The 18,750-nt window shown below is 41.5% G+C and overlaps 1 protein-coding gene and 1 long non-coding RNA gene across 3 annotated transcripts in view; one reads left to right on the top strand and one right to left on the bottom strand.

Annotated features, from left to right (window-relative positions):
- Nucleotides 1-6,383, top strand: part of MYRIP (myosin VIIA and Rab interacting protein) — a 443,398-nt gene extending 437,015 nt beyond the window's left edge. Inside the window, exon 17 of the mRNA XM_054482420.2 lies at nucleotides 3,747-6,383. Coding sequence (XP_054338395.1) covers nucleotides 3,747-3,779 — 33 coding nt within the window. The 3' untranslated portion in view covers nucleotides 3,780-6,383. The remainder of the gene's footprint in view (nucleotides 1-3,746) is intronic.
- LOC129033630 (uncharacterized) overlaps nucleotides 1-18,750 on the bottom strand; it is a 106,211-nt gene that overhangs the window by 50,867 nt on the left and 36,594 nt on the right. The window lies entirely within an intron of this gene.

Below are 18,750 nucleotides of genomic sequence, written 5' to 3'. Positions count from 1 at the left end.
ATGGGGCAGAGGAAAAATGCAGGGAATCTGCATTTTTACAGCAGATAATATAGAAAAAATGGGGGAGGGGAACAATCAGATATGCATTTGTGTCTGGTGGGGGGCGGGCGGGGTGACTGCACCTGTAAAGATAAGCTATCAATTTGCATTGCTATGGTGAAATTTTAACAGAAACACCTTAGGGTACAGATCTTGGAGCTCACTAGGAATTTCCATGTGGGCAAAATATGGGGGAGGCATATAGCTTTTCATCTTGTAGCCATCTTATTTAGGAACCGAAAGGAGGAGCAGGCTTGCATGACCCAGTTCTCAGCTTGACTTTTCCCTTTAGCTTAGGGATTTGGGAACCCCCCCGATTTATTTTCCTTTCACAAAACCAACATACATGTCAAAATTTTGGCAAATGCTTGGTGCTGCTTACATAGAAAACTATCATCTAACTAAGCTGTCTCAGTGATACCAGTTAAGCGGAGGGCAGATCATGTCTGAGATGACAAGACTAAAGCAAGGACAAATTTATTTTACCTTTTATCCTTCACCCATTCCTCCCTTCCTCTTCCTCCCTGTCATTGTCCCTGTCTCATGAGCATAGAAGCACCACGTAATGGCATAATGGTGGATACATCCTTTTGAAATAAAATTACTCTCAGGCATTACATGGCAATAGCTCTACTCACTGCCTTCTCTTCATTGGTCAGCCATTAACCCTGACCTTTTAAAGTCTAATTCCCTTGCTTCTGACCATTATTTCACAGAGCGGAAAAAGATGCATTATCACACTAAAAGGGCAGACCACTAGTGCCTGTCAGGGAAGGAATTGGTTATAAATAAGAAAGTTAAAAATAAATGGTCTTTCATAGAGACAGGACATGAATTGGTGGCTGCCAGAGATTGTGGGAAGGGGGAACAGGAAGAAACTCCTTAATGAGTAAGGGGTTTTACTTTACAGTGACAAAATTTATTGAAACTAGATAAAGGTGGTAGTTGTACAACCTCGTGAACATACTAAATGCCACCAAATTGTTCACTTTAGAATGGTTTATTTTATGTTATGTGGCTTTCACCTCAATATGTTTTTAAATAAAATAAAAATAAATTACCTTAAAGTAACACAGAGAGGTTAAAAACGAAAGAACAGACAATATTTACTAAACAAATAAAAGCAACATAGGGCAGAAATAATTACTTTCAAAGAAAGGAGAATTCCAGATAAAAAGCATTGAGAGAAAACAAGGAGGAAAGATGTTTAAATTTTGATAAAATAAAGTAGTTAAGTCATGAGCCTTTCTTGATTTGGCAGATAATAGAGCAACACAATTTATGGTGCAATGGTTGGTGACTTTAAAACTTTCTTATCAGCCTTTGGCAGCCGAAATAACCCATAAATAAATACAAATTAGAGAATTGAATAGTGTAACTGTTAAGCTTTAATTAAGATGTTTATCTAACTTTATGCTTTCTGGATCATTCACTCTCCAGGCATCAATGGACCGTTTATAAAAATTGACTTTATACCAAATCACAAGGAATACCTCAATAAATTCCAAAAAGTAAACCCTCTATGATAACAATGCCAAACATAATCTAGGGCAGTGCTGTCTAATAGAACTTTGTGTAATGAGGGTAATGGTCTATATCTGCAGTGACCAGTACAGTGGCCACTAGCCACATGTGGCTATTGAGCACTTGAAATGTGGCTACTGCATTGAGGGAACTGATTTTTAAATTTTAGTTAATCTGAATGTAAATAGCCACATGTAGCTAGTGGCTACCATGTTGAACAGGGCCAATCTAGAAAATCAGAACAAAAGTTAAAAAACAGAAACCCTACTTAGAAGTTAAAAAGCACTTGTACTCATATACACAACTGTCCATACACATACACATGCACACACACACACTTCAAAATAACTACTGAATTAGAAAAATCCACAGGGCACTTACAAAATGAAAACATTACATATATCAAAGCAAATAGGATACATATAAAACTACACTGTGTCAAATTTATAGTATTAAATATTTTGTTCCTTGTTAAAGAAAATTCCCGACACCAAAAATAAACCCAAAAAACATTTAATTAAAACCAGAAATTATAGAAATGATCTCTCTACATCTAGGAGTTGATTATTTGAAAAAAAAAATGTTTTGTAAGTCACATAAAGAAAACTGAAAACAAAAGATTATATAAAAGGATGTCAATTTTTTATATATACAATGTGATGTAAAACTATTCTCATAAATTTAGAATCAATACTAGTCAAATCAGAATCAAATCAGAAAAATAGCAAAAACTAACTTAAGAAATAAAAAGAAACTTACTTAAAATTTATTAAACCTTTCAAAAAGATTCTGTGGCCAAAAGATTTTGCTGATTTTTTTTTAAAGGAACAATTCCCATACCATATAAAATATTCCAGGTCATCAAAATATTGAAAACTAAAAGACTCATGTTGTGAAGTTATCATAACCCCAATCATGAAAGCCTGCTCCATGGCTGGTAAGCATGTATACATGTTCTGTGCCCATCACACACAGGCACGTACAGACACACAAAAATCGTTACACCAGTTGTACTTCTTCAGAGATGAAGAATATGAAATAAAATATTAGCCAATTAAAGAAAGAGAAGTGAATTCAGTAATAAATTACAGTAGGCCAAGCAAGGTGGCTCACACCTATAATTCCAGCACTTTAGGAGACCAAAGTGGGAGGATCACTTGAGGCCAGGAGTTCAAAACCAGCCTGGGCAACATAGTGAGACCTGTCTTTACAAAAAATAAAAAGTTAGCCAGTCATGGTGGCATGTGCCTGTAGTCCCAGCTACTGGAGGGGCTAAGGCGGGGATCCCCTGAGCCCAGAAGTTTGAGGTTGCAGTGAGCTATGATTGCACCACTGCACTCCAGCCTGAGCAACAGAGTGAGACCCTGTCTCTAAGAATGAATGAAAAAATAAATAACAGGTAGGCTTTGTGGGAATGCAAGGATAGCTTAAATACTGTGACATCAATCCCATTTATGCTGCAGGTTGCAGTTTTTTGAATTTTTGCATGAGTGAAAAATCAGACCTTGGTGATGACCTTGAGCAGTAGGATATAAATAACTCCCACATGCTCAGCATTCCAATAATGGAACACTAGGCATAAGTGGATTTTAATAAATCACACAACAGTTCAATAAGAAAAGTCATTTCTTCCCAAATTAATTTGTAGCTTAATCCAATTTTCATAAAAAACTCGGTGAAATTTTCCTTGAATTAAAGTTCATATAATAATAAATCAGAAAGAATAGACAAAAGCATTTTGCAAAATTACAGAGATTTTCCTCCCAGATTTTAAGACAAATTAAAAGCTGAAATGAAACTGATCATTAATGAAATAAATAGCCCAGAAATAGATACAACCACATATGAGAATATGTTATATTATCTTTGTAAAAGATTTAGACTAGTAAAGAAGGTACGGATTATTAAACAAGAACACTGCGCTTGGAATACTGGACATTGGGATGGTAGTGGGAAAGAAGGCACATTCGATAATTACCTTATTCCAAATACCAAAATTAATTTCAGGTGGATTAAGAAGTATGTATTAAAAAATGACATCAGTTTCTAAATGTTGTGAAACATCTAACTGGTCAATAAGCATGAATAACTTTTGATATAAAAAGCAGTAAACATTATTTTTCATTGCTTCTTCTCACTCTTCCAAAGTGGCTGATGAGAGTGTATTCAATGTCTCACCTCAGGAGCCTGCTCTGGAGTCAGCTGTGATGTACTGACACCATGGAATTCCACTGCCAGTGACCCACTGCCTCCGGCCGTACACGACAGTGCCTTGACCCAACAGCCATCGAGTACTGTATGTATTTCCACCTGAGGAGAAGGCCTGGGGAGGCCACAGTGCACCATTGCACAGGGCTGTCCTGATACCTCATCTAGAAAGCCGTCTCAGACTTCAGCACTGCGGTCTTGCCCACTCTCTGCCTTAGGCTCCCAGGGGAATCCAAGACAGAAAACCAAGACATTGGCTTCCAACAGCAGCGCTCCATGTTTAGGATACATATTTTCCCTGTTTGCTTTGCTACTGTATGTTGACTTTAAGATCTTTTTTTTAATACATTTGATTCAGCTAGTATTCCATGTCAACAATTTGTCCAAAGGAAAACTGCTGGAGGGAGGTGGAGGGAGGAAGGTGGGAATTATTATTTAATACATCATTAATGCTTATTAATCTCTCACAAGCATCATTGTCTTGCAAATCCTAAGGGAAAAGCAAGTCCCTGCAGTGAGCACTAGGGACAGTCTAATTTGGGGATTGCTCAACCATCAAGACTGCAGGTCTCCCTTCAGCCACCTCCTTCCTGCTAAAAGCTTAGCCTACCACACTACCAGTCATTCCCATCGCTTTGCAATCACAAGCCACAGGATGAGAAGTCCTGACTCACTCATGCCATGCCCAGGACTATCTGAAACAATGTCTCATTAAGAATTTAGGGTTCTTCCATGGGCTTACTGACAGTTGCCCAAATCTGAAGGGGAAAGGGGCTTGAGAAAGACCATCATTGGCTCAACTTTAGGGCACTGTCCAGAGTCAACATGATGTGGTTTAGCAATGATCACATCTAAACAAAGTTTAGGTAAATGAATTATCGCAGAGAAAAACCACATGAGAAAATTTTTATCCTCCAAATTTACTTCCCAATAAATATTCAGCAAAGTAGTAAAATGACCTTAAAGATAAAAATGATTATGGAATAGCCTTAGAAAATTTATAGGTATAAAAAATTCAAGGACAAACTGTGCATTTAATGGACACAAGAATTGACTCTAACTAACTCTATGTCTGTGGTTTCTTTGAACCTATATTAAATGCATGACTATTTAGAGTGTTTATAAGAGCAAATGGCACTGAATTTTCACTCAATTAATTGGGCATTAACAACCTTCTTTTATGTTTGTTCCTGATATAGTCTGAATCTTAGGAAGAAGGTAAAAGAAAGGAGGCAAGAGAACAGTTATGATGAATATGTGTTAAGTGCCTGCTCTGAAGGAGGCAATGTTCTTCTCATTTGAATCCTTATGGCAACCTTATTCAATAGGTTTTCCCATATTTCAGATTTAATAACTGAAGGCCAGAGAGATTAATTTGCCAAAGCCACACTTTTATGCTAATTATGATTGGAATGCATCACAAAAGCATAACTCTGTTGTTTTCAACCTCTACGTTATTTTGCTGCTATGTGCATTTCTAGATCTGATTGATTTTCTGCTGATTTGTGTGCTATGATCCACTCCTGATGGGGGTCTACGTTAATCTTCCAATACTCCTTGCTGATGCTGTGTTATGTGTCATCTAACAGAAATGACTCCTTTGAAATAAGTAAATCTTTGGCTTTTTGTTCTGTTGGTGTGATTCAAAGCAAAACAAACAAAAACAAATTTTAAAAACACAACAAAAAAGATTTGACTTCCAAATAGAACGTTTTCTTTAAGAGGCATGAAAAGCGACTATTGTTGTGTTACAGTGTTAAAAATATTCAGTTTTCTTTGACAAAAATGTGTACTGTGTAAGCCTTGCAAACAAAAAACAACAAAAAAGAAGAAGCAGCAGACTGCTGTGTGGCATCTGAACTTTTTATAAAGGTTTCCTTGTGCCAAATAAGTGCAAAGATTTAATTTACTATTAAAAACCATAAGCATATGTTATAGTTCCAGAAGAATTATTTTGTCATCAAGTGATTTTGATCTTTAGTGTCAATATTTATATTTAGATTAATTTTTATAAATGAAAATATTTTAATGGTTTAAGAAAATGAGGACAACAGGATAATATCTTTGATGACTTCTGAAAGTTATGCTTCCCTTCATGTTATATGCACATTGCCAAGAATTACTGTCAAGAGAAACAATAAGTAAAAGTCATTTATGAAAATAAAGATTGTGTGTGTGCAATTTTTTGGTTAAGGGAGACTAGGAGTGAGTAGGGGATAGGGAAAGAAGTCATGTGGCTAGTAACTGGAGGGGCCAAGATTCAATACCTTCCTTCCAGTTATACTGCTCTCCCCTCCATTGCAAGTTGTCCAGACAACAGAATTTCCCAGTGACTACCTCCACTCAAGTGGTCACCCAAGTAAGACCAGCAGTTCTCAAAGGGAGGTACAGCGTGATTTTTGCCCCTCAGGGAATATTTGACAATGTCTGGAGACATTTTTGATTGTAACAGCTAAAGGTGTGCTGCCACTGGCATCTAGTGGGCAGAAAACAGGGATACTGCTAAACATCCTACAATGCATAGGACAGCCCCTGTCTTAGTCCATTTTGTGTTGCTATAACAGAATAACACAGACTGGGTGATTTACAAAGAAAAAACTTTATTTCCTATAGTTCTGGAAACTGGGAAGTCTAAAGTCAAAGGGCCTGCATCTAGCAAGGGCCTTCTTGCTGTGTCATCCCATGGCAGAAGGCAGAAAGGTAAGAAAGCATGCATGCATGAGAGAGAGAGCAAGAGAAAGCCAAACTCACTTTTATAACAAACCCACTCTTACAATAATGAACCTACTCCTATGCTAACAATGTTAATCCATTCATAAGGGCAGAACCATCATGACCTAAATGCTCTTAAAGTTCTCACCTTTCAATACTATTGCATTGGGGATTAAGTTTCTAACACATGAACTTTGGGAGACATTCAAACCATAGCAGCCCCCTACAGCAAAGATTAACCCGAAATGTCAATAGTGGTGAGGTTGAGAACCCTGAGTTAGACCCTAGAGGTAAACCTGGACATCAATGGAGAAGCCCCTGTCAACCTCCAGGGGGATGGTGTAGCTGAGCAGGAAGCAGTGACTCTCTCAGTCTTTTGCAGGCTCAGTGGAGGTTGTTGCATCTCTAAGGCTGGCATGCCCAGAGCACTCAAGCCAGACACTGACCCCTGTCATCCCCAAATAGGAATACGAACCTTCCACTAACCTAAAATAAATGAATATATGAAAATATTAACAGAAGCTAAGAGCCTCTGCCTGGTGGCTTTATGCAGTAAAGCCAGTATCCCTACATAAGCGTGCATCAGAATCATCTTTCCACAGATTCTTGTTGAAGGAATCTCTGGAACAACAAACATTCCAGCTTGTTGAAAGACAAATTGCTGGGCTCCACCTCAATGTTTCTGGTTTTCGTTTTGTTTTGCTTGAGATGGTGTCTGTCTCTGTCACCCAGGCTGGAGTGCAGTGGCACAATCTCAGCTCACGGCAACCTCTGCTTCCCAGGTTCATGCAATTCTCCTGCCTCAGCCTCCTGAGTAGCTGGGATTACAGGCGCCTACCACCACATCTGGCTGGTTTTTGTATTTTTAGTAGGGACAAGGTTTCACCATGTTGGCCAGGCTGGTCTTGAACTCCGACTTCAAGCAATCTGCCTGCCTCAGCCTCCCAAAGTGCTGGGATTACAGGAATGAGCCACCGCACCCAGCCTCCACCTCAATGTTTCTCATTTGCATTTCTAACAAACTTCAGGTGATATTGATGCTGCTGATCTAGGGAGCACACTTTGAGAACCTCCGACCTAGGAGCAAGGTGGAGGGGAAACAACTTGCTTTAAGAGACTCCACCTGCACCTGGGTTACCCTAGGGAAGCTAATGCTTGGAAAAGCTAGAAAGCCAGGGAGCCAGGATTTAAAGGAAGCTCCATCAAAACTGTAAAGCCCAACCCTTTCCCCTCCACTCAAAAGTAGGGACTGTCTTTAACTGCACTGCTAGGCAAAGAGGAATCTGAGAAAGAATGTATCCTTCATGGAACGACAACCCAGCCAAACACTAGCTACTGTGCTCTCCACATAATTCAAGTAATATTCCATACATTCAACTTCCAGGATAATTAGTATTTAAAGCACATAGTGAACCACAACTAGCAATGTCATGTGACACAGGTAAAGCTATTTTTTCAAAGTATGGAGTAAGTTGAGAATATTCACTAAGGAAATCTCAGGCTGTAGACATTGCTGCTGAGCAGCAGCATGGAATGGAGGTGCAGAGCATGTGAGCAGCACTAACTCACATTGCAGCTTGTCAGACAGACAGATGGCAGGGAAACAGATCTCCATCACAAGCACCAAGGACTGCTAGGACACCAAAATTTGTGGTTCAAACAAGAGGCCCAGAAAAAGCTGGGAAAACAGCCCATTTGGCAACAGGGAAAGGGAGGAAGGACAATCTCAATCATTAGATGCCTGCCATGTGCCAGGCGCTGCTGAGTCCTTATACATCAATTATATCTTTACAATCTCTGAGGAAGTTCACAGCAATCCCACTTTATATCCAAGAAAATGAGGCTCTAAATGGAACTGGTGAATAGGGCAGCATTTTCTAAAACCAAAGTTTCCCTAAACAAATAGTAAGATTGGATCATATCTGGTTGAAATGAGACTTTTCCTAACATAATTTAATATAAAGAAAATACCTGAGGTTATTAAAACAAAATAAATACAGTATTAGTGGTTGTCCACAGAAAGGAACACTGCTGGCTGGTGACAAGTACTCCCTCCTTGACCAAATTATTCAGGCTTCTCTGAGTCCTCTTCTCAACTAGGCCTTGTCCTTGGCCTGCAACACAACTTTAGCAAGTCAGTTTAGTGAGAACCCCCACCTTTAATATCTAATCAAGTTCCTCTTAATAATTTTCTATCCACTGATTTCCTCACCAAGTCCATTGGCTAAAAATCCCCAGCTACCTTTACTATATTCAGAGTTGACTTTGGTTATATGCTGAAGTCTCTCTTCCCTGCTGTAGCTCAAATAAAATCTGTCTTGCCATTTTTAACAAGTATCCAGTGTAATTTCTCTTTGATAGTGGCTTGAGGTGAAAGGGAAATTTGTCACCAAAGACCTTTTTGTACCATCTAAGTTTTGAGTCATAGGAATATATTGCCTATTTAAAATAAACAGGAAAAAGGGGGAAATTATTCTTGATCCTCAACAACCAACCTGTGAAGGACTGAGTATATAGCAGCTTCAACCAATAAAGTATCTGTTCTTAAGGAATAAAAGATGCATGACACTGGACGAGGAAGCCACCATTTGCATAAACTAGTATGCTAACCACACATCATTCCTATCTATAAAAGCAACTCTTGTGAGGCTCTCAGAAAGACAATGTGTCTGACTAGACTGACTCCTCCACCATTAATCTGAATGAAATTTGTGTGGGACTGTAGACCAAGATTTTCATACACACATCCACTCACAGCCTATCCTTCACAGCATAAAATTGAAATGCAGAGCTTCTCAGGAGAAAAACATTTGTAAGAATGAGTTTGAATTACACCTTTGGTTTGGAATTGAACTGTTTGTTTGACTTTCTCTCCTAAGCTGTATATTCAGAAAGGAAAACAAAAAAGTTCAATACTGCCAGGAATATTTGCTGTTTGTCACAGATGAAACCTGACAGTAAGACATTTGAGGAAGATTTTTTTTTTTTTTTTTTTTGAGACGGAGTCTCGTTCTGTCGCCCAGGCTAGAGTGCAGTGGCGCCATCTGGGCTCACTGCAAGCTCCACCCCCCGGGTTCACGCCATTCTCCTGCCTGAGCCTCCCGAGTAACTGGGACTACAGGCGCCCACCACCGCGCCTGGCTAATTTTTTGTATTTTTAGTAGAGACAGGGTTTCACTGTGTTAGCCAGGATGGTCTGGATCTCCTGACCTCATGATCCGCCCACCTCGGCCTCCCAAAGTGCTGGGATTACAGGCGTAAGCCACTGCGCCAGGCCAAGGAGGATTTTTTTAAGGAACTCTATGGCCAGAATTCAACTGGAAGCTAATGTTCAGGCTATACATACATTTTTTAAGGCCCCTCTGTTCTATTAAATCTTGCTTCTCCCATGGGAATGTCTTAGTCAACTGAAATTCCTTTTCTAAAAGCCCTGCTAACTTTATATGCTCTGCCCCTCTGTCCACTTTCTTCCTTGTTGGCATGATTTTTGACTATTTGAATATTGAGCAAATGAAAAATTGTAAAGGTCTTTTCTACAAATATTAAAGGCTTTATTCAAATTGGCTTAGAGATAAATGAGTATAACTAAAATTCCTAGAAATATAGGAACTAGCCTAAATGCTTTTCAGGTTTACATGACTTGAGTAAATCTGTAATAAGACTCGTTTAATATTGTCAGTTTAATGAGAACATTTGTGTCTTCTGACTTGTCAACAATACTCATGTACTTAACTTTAGGGCTCTTGCTTTGTCGTGACTGCCTGACATGCATGTGCTGTCAAAATGGATAATAGGAAAATAACTTGAGGTGATGGCAGCTTTGTCTCATGTCTCATGTAATTTTCATGAGTGTTCCAAGCATAATTGTTAAGAATGAGTGGATTAAATAGATGTAACTGAAATAAAAGTTTATAAATGTAGTTTTAAACAATAATTATATTTTAAAATGTCTGCTTTCAAAAGTGTCCCAAATTTCTTTGGTAACCATACCCTTCGAATTTTTCTAAGTTAAATTTTAAATCTAGATCATTTCCAAGTAAGGTAAAATACTGAAACATTATTGCTGAACATAAGTTTTAAAGTATATATACTTCAGCATCTCATTTTCATGCCATATCAAAAAGCTAAACATATTTGTGTCTGTTAATATACAAAGCAGTAATCCAGATAAGCCACTTGCTCATGGACACTTGCCTGACACCAGCTGTCTCCACCAAAAAGCTAATGCCAACTCCTGCAACAAGCCCCTGTAACCAATGGTCCTTGTTTCAAAATAGCTTATGTGGGTTTCTCCTTTGTGTCTTTAAAAGCTTTCCCCCTTCCCCAAACGCCTTGGATGCACCTATGATCCATCATAGCATGTATATCTTGGATTGCCATCTCCTGCTCTTCCCAAATAAACTCTCTACTTTGGAAAGTCAGTCTCTCTATTGCTCATTTTATGCTGACAACTACCGTTAGTGTGCCTGGCACAATAATGTTTGCTAAACATTAACAGCAAACAAGCTAACATTTAAATGGTCAGACACAGATCAGGAGTGGGAGATTAAAGAGAACAACATCAGTAGACCATGTGAAATCCTCTCCAGGCAGGCATTTCCTGGCCAAAATTCCTGACTTCCTCATCTTCCCACCCACATCCCATTCCCATCAGACGGCAAGAAATGTAAGACAGTAAAGACAGTCCAGCTACATCTGAGTTATATGTATTGATCTTTCACAAAGGGTATTCTATTCACTGAAATTTTGATAAAACATTAAATTACAGGAGACACTTGGTGTATTTCTTTAAAAATAACTTCTACATGACAGCCGCTCTATTTTTCTCTGAGGGAAAATACTTCCCATACAAAATTTGCATTTTACAGAACAGTTGGCTGTGTAAGCCTTCTGTCTCTGCAATTGAGTTGTAATTATGATAAAGTACAGGTAAATGGAGTTGCATTTTAAATAGCTTTCTAAGGGCTGAAAAAACTTTAATATGCACTTCAAATATTGGAAACCTCAAAAAAGTTATAGAAGTATCCAGTTTAGTGGAACCAAGTCCTAAAATAGTGTTTAAAAAATGTTTTGTATCAAAGTTGTTATGTTTGGCAAAGATGAAAGATTTAAGGCAATGTTTCTCAAACTTTAATGTGCAAACAACTTCTGATTCAGTTGGTCTAGGGTACAGCCTAAGATGCTGCACTTCTAACAAGCTCTCAGGTGATGCCAATGCTGCTGGCCACACTTTGAGAAAGAAAGTTCAACAGAATTCCTCAAGGGGTCCTCTGAGGGATGGAGGCCCAGTTACCCACAGTGACAGCCTGTTCATTGATGCCTCTTTTGTGACTTTTCCTCCCTCCCTTCTTTCACTTCACCCGCCCTCAGTATTTTTCCTAGGAATGCCTCCCAAGTGAACAATTTGACTCAGTCTGCTTTGGGAGAAAACCCAAACTAAGACATCCCCTGCACTCCATGTGTGTGTTTGCATATCTTTCTCCTGCACGGGCCCAAGAGCTCCTTAAGGAACTGGGTTCCATTTTTCCCACACAGAGACTGCCACAGAGCAGGTGCTTGAAATGAGTTTGGTTCACCTCCGGTGGCTGTGGTGGTCCTGGCTCTAGGCTGTGGTTACCTCTGTCCATGTGACTGAACTGCATGGAGATCATGCACAGCAGGGGAGCAGTCTCTCTCATGCCCATCCTGGGATTGGGGGTGAGGATCCTGCAACACTGAAATGTGTGGAGAATCACAACACCAAGATGAAGGATTAGGAGGCTCCACCAACCTCTACTTTACCTTCGCTCCTCGTTTAGAGAGGGTGACATAACCCCAGGTAGTAATGAGTGGTCCAGGAACCTGCTCCCCAGAGTCTGGTACAAGCCCATGTATTTCCAGATTCTCATGACCCATGAGGCCCAGTGAGACACAGCATCAACTTTGGCTTAGTCAAGCTGTGCCATTTTAAATGCCATCTCTAGGCTCAGTGAGAGGTAACACAGAGTTCATGAATACCATTGCCTTCTCCCGCCATCATTGGCAAACCAGAGGAGAGCTTGAAGTGCTCATTTTTTTTATTGATTTCTCTGAACATATTTCATGTATGCAGTCATGACCCCTTTTTTCTCTGAGTGGATCCCTCCCCTTCCTCCTTTGCCAACAAAAAACCGGAACTTGGGGAACCCAAAGGTTAGAGCAGTAGTTTTCAAAGTGGAGTCTAGACTACACATGGGGTATAGAAGATGGTCAATTAGGCCAGGCACAGCGGCTCACGCCTAGAATCCCAGCACTTTGGGAGGCTGAGGCAGGTAGATCAAAAGGTCAGGAGTTCAAGACCAGCCTGGCCAACATGGTGAAACCTCATCTCTCCTAAAAATACAAAAATTAGCTGGGGGTGGTGGTACACGCCTGTAGTCCCAGCTATTTGGGAGGCTGAGGCAGGAGAATTGCTTGAACCCAGGAGGCAGAGGTTGTTGCAGTGAGCCAAAATCACGCCACTGCACTCCAGCCTGGACGACAAAGCAAGACTCCATCTCAAAAAAAAAAAAAAAAGAAGAAGAAGAAGAAGATGGTCAATTAGGGGCAAGTAAAGAAAATATTAGACCTTTTATTTGTTTTAATCTGAAAGTAAGATGTATCAATATTTTAAAAAGTGGATAGCTGATAGTAAGTACTTGTAAATAATTTAAAAATAAATACACGTATTTCAGGGGTACATTGTCAAACAGTTTTTACTGATGGGTTGTGTGGCTTAAAAGGTTTGAAGACCATCTACCAGTTAGAAAACCTAGCAAGCTTCTGATGACTCACATTCCCCCTCCAGCTTGTCCCCATCCCTACCCCTATAAGGGGCAGTGCTAATTCTTTAGACCTGATTCATTGTGTAAAGGGCAGATAGAAGGACAGAGGTGGGGAGGTAATCCAGAGAGTTCCTAGCCATTGGTGACCCTCATAAGAGGATTAGGTCCTGGGATGTGTTGTACCATTCCTTTCATGAAAACTTTCTGTCGATCTTGTGTCTTCCTTACTCTCCTCCCCAAGCCAGAGAGAGAATGTCTACTTACTATCCAGCTATTTTAACTCAAGTTCTAAAGGACAACAGCTTATTACTGCCTAGCAATAAACCAATGGACTGCCTTGAGGTTTGGGCTTTTCAGTCAAGTGTCTTTATGGCTCTTTGAAATGTGCCAAAGTTAAATCTTTCTGCTAACACAGGTAAGAGCCACGTGGCACTGTGAGGCAAATGAATGAGGTAACAGACTCCTCCTCTATCTAGCTCTGCCTATCTCCATGTTTATAGTGTTCAAAGCCAGGCAGGCAAGCAGGGGCAGCAATTTACGAGCCCAGCAACCCAAGCATCTCTGTAAAATCTACTTGCGCAGGAAAAGTGCAATGAATGTCTGTACATCTGTTAATGATTAAGACCTTCCATGAGTCCAGAGAGTCTGTACCCTGCCACAATTAGGGCAATTTGGCATGCCCTTGGCGCTTCCCAGATGGCTCCTTCAAGTGTGCCAAGTTCTCAGCCTTGTACTGTTCAGGGACGTTTGGGGAGACAGGACTGAGAGGCTAAGAGCCTCAAGGCTGTGAAAGCCACCTTCTCTATATGCTATCTCACATGACAAGGAACACTGCTAGCCTAGAGCCACGACGTGCCATAACCATGAAGCATTAGGTGGTGAGGTGACAGGATGATAAAGCATGTAATTGCTGTCCTCATTCACTGAGCACTGTGGTAATTACTTAATCAAAGATAAGAGGGCTACTTGTAGGCAGTGGTGGTAGTAAATGTTTTCTACTATATTTCTATCTTCAACATGCCCTTTCCTGTTTCCTAGTAATGACAGCAATTTGCAATTTCAGAGCCTGTCCTTTCTGATTTATTCTTCTCTACTATTTCATTCATTTCAGGACAAATCCACTGGGAAGTCGGGGAAACTTTTAAAGACAGTCTTTAAAATGGGAAGGCAGGGGAAGCATGCTTTGCCTGATAAACACAGGCTACGTGTAAAGAATGCTCCACTGTGGACAGACTCTATGCATGAGCATTTTTACCCTATTTGTAATTTGGGTCTCTGTAGAGCCACCCTGGTGATGAATGGGATGTTCTTTTAGGTCTGCTGGGCTGAGATTCCTCTTTGTCTTTAAACGACTTTGTTATTCTCTTTCCTGTGTCCAAGCTCATCACTCTGAGCTGTTGAAATGCTGACTGTCTGGATACAACAGCTTCTGCTAATGTCACTCAGCCAGACATCAGCTTGGTGCCCATCAATTGTTGAACTGTCTGCTGACAAAGGAGTAAGCCACCCCTTTTGACTTGAAACAGTCAGGATTCTGCTTCCCTAGGCCCCCACTCTTCCAATGGACTTCTTGGCTAACACTAAAAAGGCAACTCTAAATGCGGTTGGAAAGCCTGTTCCAGGCACTGTCAGAGCTGCACTGTAACCCTACAGAAATTTTGGATCAGAGTTCCTGGCAGAGTTCCTAGCAGGGCCCAATTTGCCCTCTAAGGGTCACAAACCTTTCAAGCTAGGACCTTTTTCAATTCTGTGTCTTCCCACGTTGCTTTCAGGTCTCTTGGAATACCTCCCTGTGATACTGAAAATCCTACCCAATTCTTCAAGAATGCCCAGCTCAAATGTTACCTCTATGATGGTCCCTGACCCCTTCCTAGCCCAGGATAATCCTGGCATAACCCAGATGATTGAGATGGGTAGGTTTCATGGCACTCAAAATCTACGTTCAAACCTACACTGGTTCGAACCCCTAATTCTATTTTCTGTGAAGCCCGAAGTCCTTCCAAAAAGCCTAGGAATTCACACTTAGAGATCAATGGTTTCTGGTCTTTGCTTCCTTATTGCAGCCTCTGTCTTGTACCATATCAATCCAGACAGAAAACTCAAACCCTTCACCATTTCACTTAATACAATAACAAAGAAAACAATCAACTTTCCCTAGTAGTAGACCTCAATGAAGGGCAGCTGGTGAATGAAGGGCACCAATGAATGGTGGAGCTGGAAGAAGCAAAAGAGAGGAGGTACACATAGCATGTCTCAGTCTCTTCCTGCTACTCTGACAGAATATCTTAGACTGGGTAATTTATAATTAATAGAAATGTATTTCTGATAGTTCTAGAGACTGGGAAGTCCAAGATCAAGGCATCAGCAGAGTCAGTATCCAGTAAGGGCCCACTCTCTGCTTCCAAGATGGTACTTTCTCCCTGTGTCCTCACATGGCAGAAGGGCATGAAGGGACAAACAGACTCCCTCAAGCCCTTTTATAAGGGCACTAATACCATTCAGGAGGCAGAGCCCTCATAACCCAACCACCTTCTAAAGGCCCTATTAATATTATTGCATTGGCAATTAAGTTTCCATATGAATTTTGGAGGGAGACAAACATTTAGACCATAGCGTTCCACTCCTAGCCCCCTGAATTTATGTCATTCTCACATACAAAATACATTCCAATTCAACAGCCCCAGAAGTCTTAACTTTTTCCAGCACCAACTCAAAAGTCTCATCTAAATCAGATATGGGTGAGACACAATCCATCCTCAGGCAAATCGCTCTCCAGCTAGGAACTTGTAAAATCAGACAAGTTACGGACTTCTAAAACACAATGGTGGACAGGCATAGGATAGACATTCCCATTCCAAAAGAGGAAAACAGGAAGGAAGAAAAGAGTAACTGGTCCCAAGCAAGTCCAAATCCCAACAGGGAAAATAACATTAAATCTTAAGGCTCCAGAATAATCTTGAACTCCATGTCCCAACTCCCACAGCTCTCACACATTACAGTCTCATGCCCACAACTCTCCTAGACTGGAGTTGCACACTGGTGACTCTACAGTTCTGGGGTTTCAGAGGTGGCCCTGCTTCCCTGGCACCACAAAGCATTGCCCTATGGAGCAATCTGTCATAGCCACACCCCTGTGGCAGTTCTCTGCCTGAGACCCTTGGCTCTTCAGGGCATCCTTTCAAATCCAGGTGTAGGCAGCCATGTGCCCACAACTCATACCCTCCGTGTACCTACATAGTTAGCACCACCTGGATGTCTGTGCTTTCCAGAGAGGTGGCCTGAGCCACACCCAGGCCCACTGTAGCCACACCTCAGGGGACCAAGGAGTGTTGCAGCTGAATGTGGGGAGAAGAGGCCTGAGGCAGCACTGGGGAGCAAACCCCAAAGTCCCACTCCTCTTCAACATTTCTAATATTTCATACAGTCTTGTTCTCTAACCATCTCCCAACCCAGACCCAGGGCAAGAGTGAGGCTGAAAGCAGATGTGGGAATTGGAGGCAGACTCAGAGACCAAGCAGAAAGAGGAAGGATGAGAAAAGAAGAGTGTGAAAAGGCCCCAGGTTTCCTCCCAGGACTGCAGGATCTGTGGCAGCTCATTAACTAAAAGAGTAGAATAGATTTGGGGAAGAGTAATTACTTTCTTTTGCTCTGAAGTTTGCTCAGTAATGTTGCTTGAACTGATTTTGGAATATCCATACATTTTAATTAGCTACCTTAAAGATACCTAAAATTGAAGATGGCCGAATAGGAACTGCTCCAGTCTACAGCTCCCAGCGTGAGCGACGCAGAAGACAGGTGATTTCTGCATTTCCAACTGAGGTACCAGGTTCATCTCACTGGGGCTTGTCGGGCAGTGGGTGCAGGACAGTGGGTGCAGCCCACCAAGCGTGAGCCAAAGCAGGGCTAGGCATCGCCTCAACCAGGAAGTGCAAGGGGTCAGGGCATTCCCTTTCCTAGCCAAGGGAAGCTGTGACAGACGGTACCTGGAAAATCGGGTCACTCCCACCCTAACACTGCACTTTTACAATGGTCTTAGCTAACGGCACACCAAGAGATTATATCGCGCACGTGGCTCAGAGGGTCCCATGCCCACGGAGCCTTGCTCATTGCTAGCACAGCAGTCTGAGATCAAACTGCGAGGTGGCACGAGGCTGGGGGAGGGGCACCCACCATTACTGAGGCTTGAGTACGTAAACAAAGTGGCCAGGAACCTCGAACTGGGTGAAGTCCACTGCAGCTCAAGGAGGCCTGCCTGCCTCTGTAGACTGCACCTCTGGGGGCAGGGCATAGCCAAACAAAAGGCAGCAGAAACCTCTGCAGACTTAAATGACACTGTCTGACAGCTTGGAAGAGAGTAGTGGTTCTCCCAGCACGGAGTTTGAGATCTGAGAACAGACAAGACTGCCTTCTCAAGTGGGTCCCTGACCCCGAAGTAGCCTAACTGGGATGCACCCCCCAGTAGGGGCAGACTGACACCTCACATGGCCAGGTACCCCTCTGAGACGAAGCTTACAGAGGAACAATCAGGCAGCAACATTTCCTGTTCAACAATATTTGCTGTTCTGCAGCCTATGCTGCGGATACCCAGGCAAACAGCATCTGGAGTGGACCTTCAGCAAACTCCAACAGACCTGCAGCTGAGGGTCCTGACTGTTAGAAGGAAAACTAACAAACAGAAAGGACATCCACACCAAAACCACATCTGTACGTCACCATCATCAAAGACCAAAGGTAGATAAAACCACAAAGATGGGGAAAAAACAAAGGAGAAAAGCTGAAAATTCTAAAAATCAGAGTGCCTCTCCCCCTCCAAAGGAATGCAGCTCTTCACCAGCAATGGAACAAAGCTGGACGGAGAATGACTTTGACAAGTTCAGAGAAGAAGGCTTCAGACGCTCAAACTTCTCCGAGCTAAAGGAGGAAGTTTGAACCCATCACAAAGAAGCTAAAAACCTTGAAAAAAGATTAGACGAATGGCTAACCGAATAACCAGTGTAGAGAAGTCCTTAAATGACCTGATGGAGCTGAAAACCATGGCACAAGAACGACGTGACGAATGCACAAGCTTCCATAGCCAATTTGATCAACTGGAAGAAAGGTTATCAGTGACTGAAGATCAAATGAATGAAATGAAGCAAAAAGAGAAGTTAAGAGAAAAAGAGTAAAAAGAAATGAACAAAGCCTCCAAGAAATATGGGACTATGTGAAAAGACCAAATCTACATCTGATTGGTGTACCTGAAAGTGATGGGGAGAATGGAACCAAGTTGGAAAACACTCTGCAGGATATTATCCCGGGGAACTTCTCCAATCTAAGAAGGCAGGCCAACATTCAAATTCAGGAAATACACAGAACGCCACAAAGATACTCCTCGAGAAGAACAACTCCAAGACACATATTTGTCAGATTCACCAAAGTTGAAATGAAGGAGAAAATGTTAAGGGCAGCCAGAGAGAATGGTCGGGTTACCCACAAAGGGAAGCCC

The sequence above is a fragment of the Pongo pygmaeus genome, chromosome 2 (assembly GCF_028885625.2).
Source record: "Pongo pygmaeus isolate AG05252 chromosome 2, NHGRI_mPonPyg2-v2.0_pri, whole genome shotgun sequence".
NCBI lineage: Eukaryota > Metazoa > Chordata > Mammalia > Primates > Hominidae > Pongo > Pongo pygmaeus.
The sequence above is the reverse complement of the archived record's forward strand: the minus strand, read 5'-3'. Positions and strand labels throughout refer to the sequence as shown.